The sequence below is a fragment of the Coturnix japonica genome, chromosome 6 (genome assembly GCF_001577835.2).
Source record: "Coturnix japonica isolate 7356 chromosome 6, Coturnix japonica 2.1, whole genome shotgun sequence".
NCBI lineage: Eukaryota > Metazoa > Chordata > Aves > Galliformes > Phasianidae > Coturnix > Coturnix japonica.
In genome coordinates, this window is record NC_029521.1 from 19,396,714 (window position 1) to 19,409,301 (window position 12,588).

At 58.4% G+C, this 12,588-nt stretch overlaps 2 protein-coding genes across 16 annotated transcripts in view; both read left to right on the plus strand.

The window, feature by feature from the left end:
- The window catches only part of HPSE2 (heparanase 2 (inactive)), an 84,445-nt gene extending 76,803 nt beyond the window's left edge, over window positions 1-7,642 (plus strand). For 8 of the 11 annotated variants that reach the window (XM_032445574.1, XM_015867084.2, XM_032445575.1 and 5 more), the window contains 3 exons: window positions 5,899-6,044; window positions 6,772-6,918; window positions 6,991-7,642. In XM_032445574.1, coding sequence (XP_032301465.1) covers window positions 5,899-6,044; window positions 6,772-6,918; window positions 6,991-7,156 — 459 coding nt within the window. In that variant the 3' untranslated portion in view covers window positions 7,157-7,642. Of the gene's footprint in view, window positions 1-2,592; window positions 5,361-5,898; window positions 6,045-6,771; window positions 6,923-6,990 lie in introns of those variants that run through there. The other 3 variants (XM_015867097.2, XM_015867095.2, XM_015867085.2) reach the window with 3 other exon arrangements.
- A 161-nt stretch (window positions 7,643-7,803) lies between these two features.
- Window positions 7,804-12,498, plus strand: HPS1 (HPS1 biogenesis of lysosomal organelles complex 3 subunit 1). 5 transcript variants are annotated; one of them, XM_015867080.2, is made up of 18 exons: window positions 7,804-7,973; window positions 8,061-8,198; window positions 8,266-8,408; window positions 8,618-8,726; window positions 8,930-9,090; window positions 9,173-9,275; window positions 9,358-9,462; window positions 9,558-9,630; window positions 9,734-9,801; window positions 10,257-10,424; window positions 10,495-10,671; window positions 10,740-10,807; window positions 10,893-11,015; window positions 11,088-11,153; window positions 11,249-11,393; window positions 11,510-11,623; window positions 11,715-11,797; window positions 12,081-12,498. In XM_015867080.2, the coding sequence occupies exons 1-18, from the start codon at window positions 7,869-7,871 to the stop codon at window positions 12,241-12,243; spliced, it is 2,112 nt and encodes a 703-aa protein (XP_015722566.1). In that variant the 5' UTR covers window positions 7,804-7,868; the 3' UTR covers window positions 12,244-12,498. The 5 variants fall into 5 exon arrangements, 3 of the variants coding, with proteins under 3 accessions (XP_015722566.1, XP_015722567.1, XP_015722568.1); XM_015867081.1 differs by having other exon boundaries at window positions 7,847-7,973; window positions 9,561-9,630; XR_004307820.1 differs by lacking the exons at window positions 10,893-11,015; window positions 11,088-11,153; window positions 11,249-11,393; ... (1 more) ...; window positions 11,715-11,797; window positions 12,081-12,498 and having other exon boundaries at window positions 10,184-10,424.
- Window positions 12,499-12,588: the final 90 nt, after the last annotated feature.

Genomic DNA, 12,588 nt, shown 5'->3' on the forward strand with positions numbered 1-12,588 from the left:
AATGGGCTTCTCTTGCAACTAATGGGAAGAAAACAGGAGAAATTGAGTGCTCTGAACTGGGCACGGATGCGCTCAGCCTGTGGAATATAAATGCTTCTGCCGAGCTTAATGCAGCTGCTCTCAAGTGTTTAAATGCCTTGTTATTTCTGAGAGAACTTGGTTGGGTATCATTGAAGTGCTTTTTCTTCTTGAGCGATTGGGGCAGCCAGCTGTAAAATAATCAGGGCTTGACTGCGTGGCATGTGCTTGAGAAGCCCTTCAGGCAGAGCTTCTCCTGTCCGTAAGTCTGTCTGTGTGCATCTGAGCCCATCTATATGTGTGTGGGAGCAGGGAGCAGAGGAAGTAAGGGGAGAAGCAGCACTGATATTCACCCTTCATGGGGCAGTGCCTTTGAAAAGCCCATCTGGCATTTAGGAGCTATCTGCTCCTTTTAGGCATGCAGTAGACATAATACATTGCTCTGGTTAATATCACTCTGAAGCAGTCCAGAATGGTGCAAAAGGTTCATTTCATTGCAGAGGCCCCCAGGTAAGTCTGATCTATCTCTTCAGACTGCTAGAGCATGCAAAACTTTGGAAATGCTCATCCATACTGAACTCCCCTCTGTTTTATCCATCCTTGGAACTGATGTCTGCTCCCTTAATGCACAAGGATCTGCTGTGAGGTTACACCTATGTGTGCAGAAATTTGAGTATGCTTCTAGGGAGGGCAAGAGAAACACAAACCCAATGAAAAGGCCAAAGCTGAAATCCAACTTAGGTTTCCTGATAACCGTGGCTTCTCTTGGACCTTCTCCTAAAGGCTGTGAGGGATGTGCTCCTCCTGCATTAGGTGCTAAAACTTCCTGCATCTAAGTTTAATAAACAGCATACGGGGGCGTGAGAAAGGCTTTAAGGGATCACAGGGTGAAGCGATGGCAGAGGCTGCCTGCTCAGCTGTGGTAGGAAAAGACAGTGTAATATTGTGTGTGAATTGATGGCGTCCTTGGGAAAGCACCGTGGCGGTGCAGAGGGCTGCGCCTGGTGGGGCTGCGCTCGGACGCTTGGATGCCGCCAGTGATTTTTCACCTCCTTTGCTTAGCCCACAGGCACTGAGGAACTCAATGGGAAAGTTTCTGTGTGTCCTGGCCAAGGTGCCAGGGTTGGGAGCGGGGCTCCCCGCCGGCTGCACGTCTGTGTTCCCCTGTGCACTCGTTAGCCGAGCCGCCTTGGCAGCCACGCTGCTCCTTACAGCTGGAGGTCCCAGCTTCTCCCCAGCCAAGCCTCTCCTGCCTTGTGCTGTGCTGCAGGGAACACCTCCATCCAGGGCTGGGAACCGCATCCATTCACCTGCACCCATCCCTGCCCCACTGCAGGTGCCCAATGGGGCCATGTGGCAGCAGGAAGCAGCATCCCCAGGCGGGCAGAAACAAAGTGTGAGGAGAAGGAGCCAGTCTAATGGAGCTCATATACATGGAAGAAGCTCTTTGTGACAATAAATCTGCAGCAGGGGTGTCTGGCACCCCCATCTGCCCCCATCTGTGCAAGTGACGCCTGCAGATGGGGAGAGGAAGGGAGCGGAGAGGATGCACAAAAGTGGCTTGTGTGGTACATGGGTTCTGGATGATGAAAAGAGGGATGAAATTCTGGGCTATGTGAGCACCCAAAGCCGCATGGGAACTGCCTGGTGCAGTTCTGAGGGGCTCTGCTTCTCCTCCAGCTATGGCTGTGCCATGTGCTGAGGGATGCAGCATCCCCTGCTCCCCGCACCCCGGCTGTACTCTATCTCTGAGCCTGCTCTGAGACTCCTTTTATCTGCAAACCGGGAGACAGATTTAAAGCACTTGCACTCTGCTCACTGTCACATTGGGTTAAGGGGCCTTTCCCTCTTTGCGCACCATAAAAAAAAAGTCTCTGAAGTGCGTATGCTTGGACTTTGAAAGGCATCAAAGCTGTGAGCTGCCTGCGGCTCAGGCTCCCACCCGCTGGGGCTGTGGGACACATGCATGGAGGAGCTATGCCATGCATGTGCTGTGCACCCAGCCACCCACTGCCACCAGCTGCAGGGGTGGTGGGGATAGCAAGGTGCTGTTTGGCATGGCACACAGCTACCAGCAGAATGGAAGGAAGTAGTTTGATGGTGAAAAGTAGCAGAAGAAGGAAAAACAGCAAACAAATTGTATTTGGTTTCCAACCTGCCTGATCCTGTGGCTCTGCTCCCTTCCTGCCGCCTCCGTTGCCTGGACCCTGTTAGGGAGAGGTGATGACAAAAGGCCTCTGACTGCTGCTCCATCTGCTCTGCTCGTGGGAAGGGAGCTCTCCTGCTCAGGGCCAGTGCACAATGGCTCAGCAGACTTCTGAGGCTTGTGCTGCTGGGGAGACCCAGAGCTCTAGGACAAGTAGCTGATGCCGAGCCCAAGTGCATTGCTGCTGGCACTGGTGGGTGAGGCTGTGGCTTTCCCAGCTGCCATGCTCACACATATTAGCAAGTAATTTGGGATGGAGCAGCTCTCCTGGCTGTGCCACGTGCCATACTTCGGGTCTCACCAGACAGCCATTGAAAAACATGACCTCGTTTCCTTTTCCTAACCATGAGAAGATATTCTGCCCACAGGGCCAGCCAGCAGCCAGGCTGAAACAAGTCCCCATTGCAGCCACAGCTGTGAAAGAGTGGGGTGAGATGATGCGCTCAACCGTTACAGCAGGAAGGAAGAGGAGCAGCGCAGCAAAAGCAATGCAATCCCAGGCAGAGACGTCAGCAGCTGCAGAGGACTGCAGGGTGCAAGAACCACCTCTAGGCAGGGCTTGGTGCTGGTGCTGCACCATGCAAGGTCTGTGCTGCCCAGGGGGCTGCTGCTGCCAGAGCTTTGTGCGGGATTTGGATCAGAAAGCCATGAACTGTCCAAGAAGCACAACAAGGTCACGGGTGATGTTAAGAACTGCATCAGCCCAGCCCTGCTGGAGGAACGACCAGCCGCGTCTTGAACAGGATGCATGGACCTCCGCAGGGACTGAGCCTTGGATGCTGAAGATTCTTTAATCTAGTGGAAAAAGAAAGAGCAAGAACCACTGGTTGGAAGCTGACACCAGACAAATTCAAGCTGAAAATGAGGATTGTTAACAGTGCGGATGTTTAACTGCTGGAACAGGTTCCATGGGAAGTGGCGGTTCTCCATCCCACCAGGCCTGCAGAACCAAGTCACTGGAAGAGGCTATTGCCAAAAACAAGCCACAGGGCTCAGCAGACGAATAAAAACTCCTCTGTCCTGGGAGACATGGGAAACTGGGTCCCTTACTTCAGCAATGGTTGCTCAGGCTGTAAAAATGCAGGTTGTGGTGCAGGAATGGAGCAGGCTGCTGAAACCTGAGCATGCCTTAGGGATGGCATGGGAGAGTTCCAGGGTCTGCCAGGCTGGGCACTGTGGATGCACCTTGAGTCCCCATCTGCCTGCTGCTTAGAGAGAAAGTCTGGAGCTCAGGTTTCTTGGCTACAGCAACCTCTTCTTGTGTGTGCAATTGGACAGGCTCAGAAAGGCTGTAAAGAAGCTTTGCTGCCTGTAGGAGGGAGAAGGGAAGATGCTCCTGAGCCCTTTGTAGCAGCTCTGGCGGCAGGAGATGTGGTTAGCGGGGCTGTCTGAAGGGCTGACTAATCAGCTGCCTTTCCAAAAGCTTAAGCTTCAAAAAGCTCCTGCGATGAATTAAAACGTGTGAGGAGATAAAGAGGGACCCTCTGGGCTTTCCCAGCTCTCTGCCTCTGCTGGCCCTGTGGCACACAGAAGACATGATTGGGCTGAGCTCCACGGATCAGCTCACATGGGACCATGGCCCTTCCTGCCTGTAAATCCACGGTCCCGGGCAGGGACCTCCTGCTCTGCTCTGCTCAGGTGCCTGCAGCCCCACCAAAGGCTGTATAGCAGCAACCTTAATGGGTCTGCAAAGTAATTAAAGCAAGAAAGCTCCCTCAGTTCCCCAAGGACTAATAGCGGACCAGATTCCTTTCTGCTATTCCTCCTCTAGCCTTATGACTGTATAATAGCTCACCACAGGAGCCCTCGGCAGCTCCAAGGCCCTGATCCTGCTGTGACTGAGCTGGATTGAGCTGTGCACTGCTCTGGGCTGTGGCTTTTTGCTGCAGTGGTCACAAGAACATGTGGAAAATGTGACAGACACAGCTAGGAAAAAAGCCATCCTGTTGCTTTCAGACGTAGGTGTGAAGACCCATCTTCCCATGTCAGTGACCAGGAGACAAAGCAAGTTGCAGCTGCAGGTGCCCAGCAGCCCCGATGAGATTTTAGTTGGGGCTCAGCCCTGCAGCAACCTGGGAAGTGCCCGCACCCAGAGGTTTTGTTTTCGTCATGCTGGGTGCGTGTGCAATTCATCATCCAAATACTCGGTGTCACTGGCTCCTGGTAATTTATTGCAAGGAACATGATTTTGGCCGCTGCTGCAAGCAGGCTTGTGATGACGCGAAAAGCTGCAGCTGTCTTCAGTGCTTCCCTGCAGCAAGCTGAATGGCTTGAGTTCCTCCAGGCTGCAGCAAAAGGCTCCTTTTCCAGCCCCTGGGTCATTTTTCTGGCCCAGCTTTGAACTCTCTTTGGTGCTTCCACATCCTTCTTGAAAGAAAGGCTTCAGAGCTCACCCTGCCTGCCAAGCAGGGTAAAATCACTGCGCTTCCACTCCTCCTGCACATGCTGAAGGGACACGTTGGTCCCCACACTGCCCTGAGCATCTCTGCTAAGGTGGTTGGCAGCGACAGCACAAAGGGCTCTGCTAAGCCACAGCTTTTAGGGGAGCACCAACAGCACATGGAACTTTAAGTGTGGCCACTAAGTCCCTGAGGATTCCCTTTGAGTCCTGTAGCTCCCTATCTATCACTCCCAACACTTGCCAGCAAAACCAGCATTTTGCTTGTGGAAAAGCACAGAGAAAGCAAGAAAACCCACAGTGCTGCCAGGAATAACTGTCTAACAGGCCATCTTCAGGCTTGGCCAGAAGCAGCAAGAGGAGTTTTTCCTCCAGCCCTCTGGCCAAAGCTGACCCAGCCAGTGGGAAGCAGGCTTGGATGTCCCAGTGGCACTACTGGCACCAACCAGATGGGTATTCCTCTTGGCTAGCAGCTGCTGCAGTCAGAGGGACAGAGCCCTGTCCTGCAGAGAGGCCCTCTGAACATGCCCCCTCCCTTCTCACAACCCTGCTTCATTTACCGCACACCTCCCGGCTTCTGCAGCGGATGAGAGTGGGGCCCTACAGACGGTGGCTGCCGGCAGTGCACAGCCTCGCTTCCCTCCCCAGGGCCTGGGGCCCATCCTGTGTGCTAAGCGAGGCCATGCCCTGTGGGAAAAAATAGTATGTGGTGATGTAATTAAAAGGCTGCATCATTAACGCATGTGTGCAGGGGCTGAGCATTTCCTATTTCTCGAGTACTTGGCTTCCCTGTGCTATGGTCTTGGGTACTTAGCTCCACAGGTGGCTTTAGGAGAAGAAATACTCCTGGGGAGTGGAGCACCCCAGGCAAACTCCAGAGCCAGTGTGCCATCAGCAGAATGGGGAGCATAGGATAGATCGAGGGGCTCCATCCTTGCACAGCAGTGGGGTGGATGGTGTCATTGTCCCGTGTGGGCTGTGCATGGCTCTGCAGCGTGGCCATGTGTGGGTCCACGGGATGTGAGGCAGCATCCACGCTGTTCTCCACCAAGCTGCACAGCCTGAGCTCCTTTAGAGGATATCGGTGTCTCGTAGCGTGCAAAGCAACATACTCCTTCCTTAATCTCTTTCCTGGAAACAGCTTTACCATTTTGGCTTGATCCATGCCAAAAAATAAAAGCTCACCCCAAAGCAGACATCTGGCATGGAATATTCTCACCCAGGCAGCCCAGATTCTCCTGGACTGGTGCTGCTGACTGTCCTCTCTGCCCTGCAGGACTACTGGCTGTCCCTGCTGTACAAGCGACTCATCGGACCCAAGGTGCTGGCCATCCACGTGGCCGGTCTGCAGAGGAAGCCCCGGCCGGGCAGGGTGATCCGTGACAAGCTCCGCATTTACGCCCACTGCACCAGCTCCCACAAGTGAGCCATGCACAGTGAGGGAGGCTGGGGGCCATGGGGCAGCGCCCGCCTGGGAACAGGGACAGCGGCCGGACAGCCCCGGCAGCAAAGATCAAGGGGGTGGATTTCACGAGGGGCCCCCGGTCGGTCGGGTTACCTGCCCAGGAGCCCAGCCTGCTCATTGTTTCACTGATAAGGTCTTTCAAAGAGCCCCAGTAAGCAGTGGGGGGTGGGGGGGAGGCAGCCACCTCCTCTGCAGACACAAGTTGCTATTGTGGAGGAGGAGAGGCTGTTTCTTTACACAGTCCAGATGCTTTCAACATGCCTCCAGCTCGGTAGGAAACCTTGTCCAGTAACTGACAGGTGCAAAGTGCTTTATAGCCTTTGTTTGGGGCTGTCTGTTTAAGCAGGGACAGAGGAGCAGTGTCTGGAGCTGTCAGTTGGGTGCCCAGGGTGGTGGTGGGGCAGACGCCACTCACGTACTGAGCTCCCTCAGTTCTCAGCCTCCTCGTTGCAAGGTCCTGGGGGGGGTTGCCCCCAGCTGCAGGGATGCCCTCGTGCAGTGCCACTCCTGGCCAAGGAGGGTGAGGGAAGTTGGGAAGCTGTCACGATGGGGAAGTGACATCTCCCTGCGGAGGGTGATGTCCAACCCGGATGACTGCACACACACCCCAGGCCCTTTACCCGGCGTGATGTTCTCGGGACAGATGCCAACACACCCCCTCAGCCCCCGCTCTCCCCTTTGCAGCCACAACTATGTGCGGGGCTCCATCACCTTGTACATCATCAACCTGCATCGCTCCCGGAAGAAAATCAAGTTGGCGGGGACGCTGCGGGATAAGATCGTCCACCAGTACCTGCTGCAGCCCTATGGCAAAGATGGGCTGCACTCCAAGTAAGCGCGGGGTTCCCGCTGGGGACCACGCCGTCCTCGGCGCGGCGCCCTGACCCTGTTCTGCTCCCGCAGGTCGGTGCAGCTCAACGGGCAGCCTCTGGCCATGGTGGACGACGGGACCCTCCCCGAGCTAAAGCCCCGGCCGCTGCGGGCCGGCCGCACGCTGGTCATCCCCCCGCTGACCATGAGCTTCTACGTGGTGAAGAACGTGAACGCGTTGGCCTGCCGCTACCGATAGCCCGCGGCCCGCAACGGACCCACCGCTCGCTCCCCGGGACGCGCTGCTCCTCGGCAGCACGGCGCGGGCACCGCATCGCACCGCATCGCATCGCACCGCACCTCCTCCCCGCCGCCCGGGCGCCCTCCGGCCCGGCACCTTCTCCCCCACCCGTGCCCGCTCCGCCCCGCGCACTGACGGCCGAGCCGCGGGGCTCCACCGGGAGGGTCGGGGCCGGCCCGCCCCGCGTGCGGGGAGCTCGCAGCGCGCATGGAAGCAGCTCCCTCTGCTGCCGCTGCGAGCGCGGCCCGGACGCCGTGGGACGGGGGGAGCCGCGCGGGCGGGGCCACGGCTGTAAATGTTGGTAATTAAGTTAATGAGGCCCGCGACGACGGGGAGCTCCGCGCCGTGCGAGGCGGCTCAGGCTGCGGGAGCGGGGGGTGCGGGCTGCAGCGGACGGGACGCACCGCGACGGAGCGTGAGGGCTAATAAAGCTGCGCTGCCCACCGCGTCCACCTCTTCTGTTCGCCGCGGGGCGGCACCGGAGCCGGGGCCGAGACGGGAATCGAAGCGCGACCGGAGCGGGGCACCCCACTGCCGGGTGCGCGCTGCAGGGCCGCGCCGGGCCACCGGAGGCGCTGCGCGCGTGGGCGCGGCGGTCACGCGCGGCGGAGCAGGAAGCGGCGCGGGGCGGGCGGAGCAGCGGAGTCCCGGGTCCGGGCCGGGCCGGGCTATGCGGTGCGTGCTCATTTCCAGCACCGCGGCCGAGCTGCTCTTCTACTGGGCCGATGCCGCCTTCCTCCGCCGGCTGCGGCCGTCCGCCGCCACCGCCGCGCAGGTGGGATCAGACGGGACCGGACGGGGCGGGCGGGGTGCGGGGCGGCTTACGGGGTCCGGGGGACGCTGACCCGGGTGCGTGCCCCAGGGCCCGGCGCTGGAGGACAGCCTGAACACGCTGCTCGCGCCCCTCATCATCTCCTGCACCGCGCTGCTGGAGAAGCTGTCGGACACCTACACCTGCTTCAGGGCTGAAGGCGGGCGGCACCTCTACGTCCTGCACATGGTAGGGCCGGGTGCGGAGAGACGGGGGGTCGGCCGAGCCAGTGTCCTGACCCCGCTGCCGGTTGCAGTTCGGGGATTGCTTGTACATCGCGGTGAACGGCGACGGGACGGAGAGCGAGGACGACCTGCGCAGGTCGCTCTTCGTGCTGCGGCGCCTGGTGGAGGTTCACTGCGGCCTCGTCACGCTCGATGCCCACCTCATCCGCAAGGAGTGAGCAGGGAGCACCAACCGGCACGGGCTGGGGTACAGGGGTGCTGGGGGAGCTGCCAAAATGGGAGGGTGGGAGCACGTCCCATAGTTGGTGCCCCCTTTCAGTGAGACTCCCACCTCCTTTCTCTTTGCTGGGGTGCTGTGGGGGTTTGGGTTGCCCATCCATATCGGACATCTCATCCGTGGCTCACATTCTGTGTCCATTGCAGGCTGCGGCCAGCAGATTCAGAGCGGCGGGAGCGCATCTGGAGCCTGTTGAGGGGGCTGCTGGAGACATACATCCACCTGCGGGAGGAGGACCAGAGCTTTGCCGTGGAGGTAACGTTCCTTGGGACCTGCTGAGCACATCCCAGGGCTTATTCCATGATGCTGGTGGGTGATGCTGCATCCTGGAGAAGGGCTCCTGGTGGAGATCTTTGAGCAGCCCCCAGGCTGCGATGCAGGAAGCAGCCCAGCCCTGCCCTGGCACTGTGCGATTGGGTCTGCCTGGCTCAGCAGCCTCGTCCCAACCCACACCACAGGCGGTGGAGAGGCTGATCCACCCTCAGCTGTGTGAGCAGTGCATCGAGTTCCTGGAGAGGCAGGTGGTGCAGCATATCAACTCCAGCCCCGAGCGTGGTGGGGATGAGGTGGGACATGCCTTCCTCCTGGTGCACACCAAGCTGCTGGCCTTCTACTCCAGGTGCGCCTGGCCCTGGCTCCGACACCCTTCCAAGAACAGCTGCTGGCCCTTCCACTTGACCCCTCTGTTCTCCATCCCACAGCCGCAATGCCAGCTCTGTCCGCCCTACTGACCTGCTCACCCTCATCCTCCTGGTGCAGGACCTGTATCCCAGCCAGAGCGCTGAGGAGGAGCTCGGCCCACAGGTGTGGGGGAAGTGGGCTGGGGTGCCCCTGGAGGGTAATATCTTGTGGGTCAGGCTTTGATTTTTGTCTTTCATCTCAAAAGCCTGCAGCAGGGAAGTTGTTGCCGCAAGGACCCAAGAGAAGTGAGAGCATCCCTGTGAGCAACCCTGGCTCCCACGGAGCTACAGAGAAAGAGTCAGATGATCAGGTGAGAGTGGGTGGTAGCCTTAGGGAGCTGCAGCATGGGATGCTGGTGGTGCTGCCCTGCAGCCATAGCACAGCTGAACCAGCCCTCCCTGCTAACAGGACACTGATGATCTCTCTGCACCTGAAGTCTACTACACACCTGAGCCCTCACCAGGCAGGCAGAGCACAGGTGAGTGCCAGGTTTGGCAGTGCCCTGGGCTGCCCTGCTCCACAGGAGGTTTGGGGCTGCATGGGGGACCAGCAGGTAGAACAGATCTACTGCATTCCTGCAGGCAGTGAGAGCTGGTCAGAGAGCCTTGAGCTGGTGGGTGATGGGGATGCAGATGCTGCAGATGTCCAGGTGAGCATGGGCGACATGATTCCACCTGTATCTGTGCCTTCCCAGCCTGTTCTGATGCACTTTGTCTCTGGTCCTCACTACTTCTCCCTTGCTGTGCCATGGCTACGAGTGTCCCAGCCTGTGGAGGCATGGGGCACATACCCTGTGTTGTGCATGACACTGAGACAACTTTGGGGTACTGCTTGCAGCATCCCCTTCAGTGTCTGTGGCAGAAGGTTGAGGTTCTCTCAAAGCAGTCTGCTGTCTCCCTCTGCTGCCTCAGGGTTTCCGGGCTGCTTTCTTCCCTGCACTGCTCTACAAGCATTTGCTGGTCTCTGCAGAAGGTGTTTGCTGTCTGCAAGCAGCCTCCTTTCTGCCTACTGTTCTTGCGGGGTACTTGCAGCTTTCAGGACATTGGTTCCATCACCACGTCCCTCGGTTGATGCAGGGGCTGAGCATCTCTCCTCTCTGCCCAGATGGCAGAGGACCTGCTCCAGACATTGAGCCCTCTGCTCCCAGAAGCTTCGAACCCCAGGAGGATCTTCCTGGAGGCCAACCTGCGGGACGGCAGCTGCCTCTTGCTGCCACACACCATGCACTGTCTCCCGCTGTGGCCTGGCATCTCCCTCATTCTCCTGACCAAGGTGAGCTTTAAGGCGAGGGGAACAAGGCTGGGCTAACTCCTACCTGACCTGTGTCCCTGCTCCATGGCAGGGCCCCACGAGCCACGTGGCTGTCACCTTGCACCAACTGCTGGATGGGTTCCTGGTGCTGGAGAAGAAGCTGGAAGAGGGGCAGGAGGTGGGGGCATCCCGTGCCCACCCCTTTCTGGCTGAGCTGCGGCAGCGCATGGATAAGTTTGTGAAGAAGCTGAGTGGGCAGGACATGCAGGTGAGTGTGGGAATGCATGGACCTCATCCCACTATTGCTGTAGCTGGGATGCTGAGCCCCATCTCTAGTTACAGAACGCCTGGGTGGAATTCAAGAACAAGATATTCTCTCGGAGTGAGACTGGGAGCACCTTGGAGTGAGTATGGGTTGGCCAGTATGGGGTCCTTGCTGTGCCTGAATACGGACCCCTAAAGCTGGATCCCCCCCCACCTCCTATTTAGGCTGCTGCATGCGCTGGGCACTGTGAAGCGACAGCTCTGCTCTGTATATCGCCAGCTCTTCCTCACCCCCACCAGCCATAGCCTGTCCCAAGGCCTGCGGGACCGAGCCCAGAAGCTGATGAGGTGAGGCTGAGGGGTGCGGGGACTGCCTGCAGCTGGGATCCTCATTGCTGCTAACTGCACCTCTGCCTGCAGGGAGAAGCTTCTGGACTGGAGAGACTTCCTGTTGGTGAAGAGCAGGCGCAACATCACCATGGTGTCATATCCATCCCTGTGGCCAGGGTGGGATGGGAGGTAGAGGAGAGGGAGGTTTCCATGGGGTACCAAAGTGATTGAACACCCTTAACTAGCCCCACATACCTGGAGGACTTTCCTGGCCTGGTGCACTTCATCTATGTTGACCGCACGGCTGGGCAGATGATGGCACCATCGCTCAGCGTGACAGAGAAGTCCAGCTCAGAGCTGGGCAAGGGGCCACTCGCTGAGTTCGTCAGGAACAAGGTAGTGGTCCTGCAGTGCCTGGGCCGGGTCTGGGTGCTGAGGGCTGTGCTGCGACCATGGGAGGGGGCAGTGGATGGAGGTTTGTGTTCAGGTGTGGAGTGTTCCCCTTCCCTTAGGTGTGGTCCCTGATCGCACTGGCCCGGCGGTACCTGCAGAAGGGCTACACGACCCTCATGCTGCAGGATGGTGACTACTGCTGCTCCTACTTCCTCTGGTTTGAGAATGAGCTGGTACGTGGGCTGAGCCCCTCTGCCCACACCACGGGGCTCCTTGTTCCTCCCCTCCCTGGTACAACTGCTCTCTGCTGTCATCCATCCTCAGGGCTATAAACTGGAGGTGATGGAGGTGCCGGTTCTCTCTGATGACTCTGCGCCTATCGGGATGCTGGCAGGGGACTACTACAGGTGAGCAGTCCTCAGCCCTGTTATTGGGCAGAGGTGACAGGGAACGTGCTGAAATGGGCATCCCATGCACATTGGTGTGCATAGGGGCACTAAGGGCAGCAGAGTGGCACCAGTGGAGGACCAGTGCCATCTGGACAGCACAGCCTGTGTCCCCAGCCTGGTGCTGTGATCATGGGCCAGCAGGGATGGATGTCCTTGCCAGAGGCTTCCTAGGGGAATTTGGTTCCAAAGGGGCACAGCCAGCACTATACCCTGCAGAATTATCCCTGCTTTTTCTTCCTAGGAAGCTGCTGCGTTACTACAGCAAGAACCAGCAGACGGACATGGTGAAGTGCTACGAGCTGCTGACTGTGCACCTGGGCATCATCCCGTCGGAGCTGGTGGTCCAGCAGGCCTGCAACTTGGCCCAGCGCCTCTGGGAGCCCTCCCGCATTCCCCTGCTCTGAGCTGGGACTGGGATTAAAGCGGGTGTGGGTGTTCCTCGTGCTGCTTCTTCAGGGGGTGCGCGTGTACTGGGCTGTGCTTAGAGGCAGCCACGTGCAGCCTTGCTGTCATGCAACCGGGTCAGGGCTTGCACTGCCTGCTTCTCCCCCTCTCCCTCTTGGCGAGCACCCAGCAGCCTCCTGGGAAAGGCTGGGAGTGGGGCTGAGAGCTTTTTGGCAAATCACAGGCTTGTTGAAAAGTGCATTTCCAAAGCTGGATTTATGGTGTTGGCTTGGCCTCGCCGCCTGGCTTTGGCCAGAGAACAAAACATCATAGCCAGTCTGCACTGCGAACTGCACCTCATGCTC

What these genes read in the sequence shown, in the direction of transcription:
- HPS1 (XM_015867080.2), top strand. Translation starts at nt 7,869, where the DNA reads ATGCGGTGCGTGCTCATTTCCAGCACCGCGGCCGAGCTGCTCTTCTAC. An exon ending in AGAAAGAGTCAGATGATCAG is followed by an intron (nt 9,463 to 9,557) that starts GTGAGAGTGGGT and finishes CCTCCCTGCTAA; the next exon opens with CAGGACACTGATGATCTCTC. An exon ending in ACCAGGCAGGCAGAGCACAG is followed by an intron (nt 9,631 to 9,733) that starts GTGAGTGCCAGG and finishes GCATTCCTGCAG; the next exon opens with GCAGTGAGAGCTGGTCAGAG.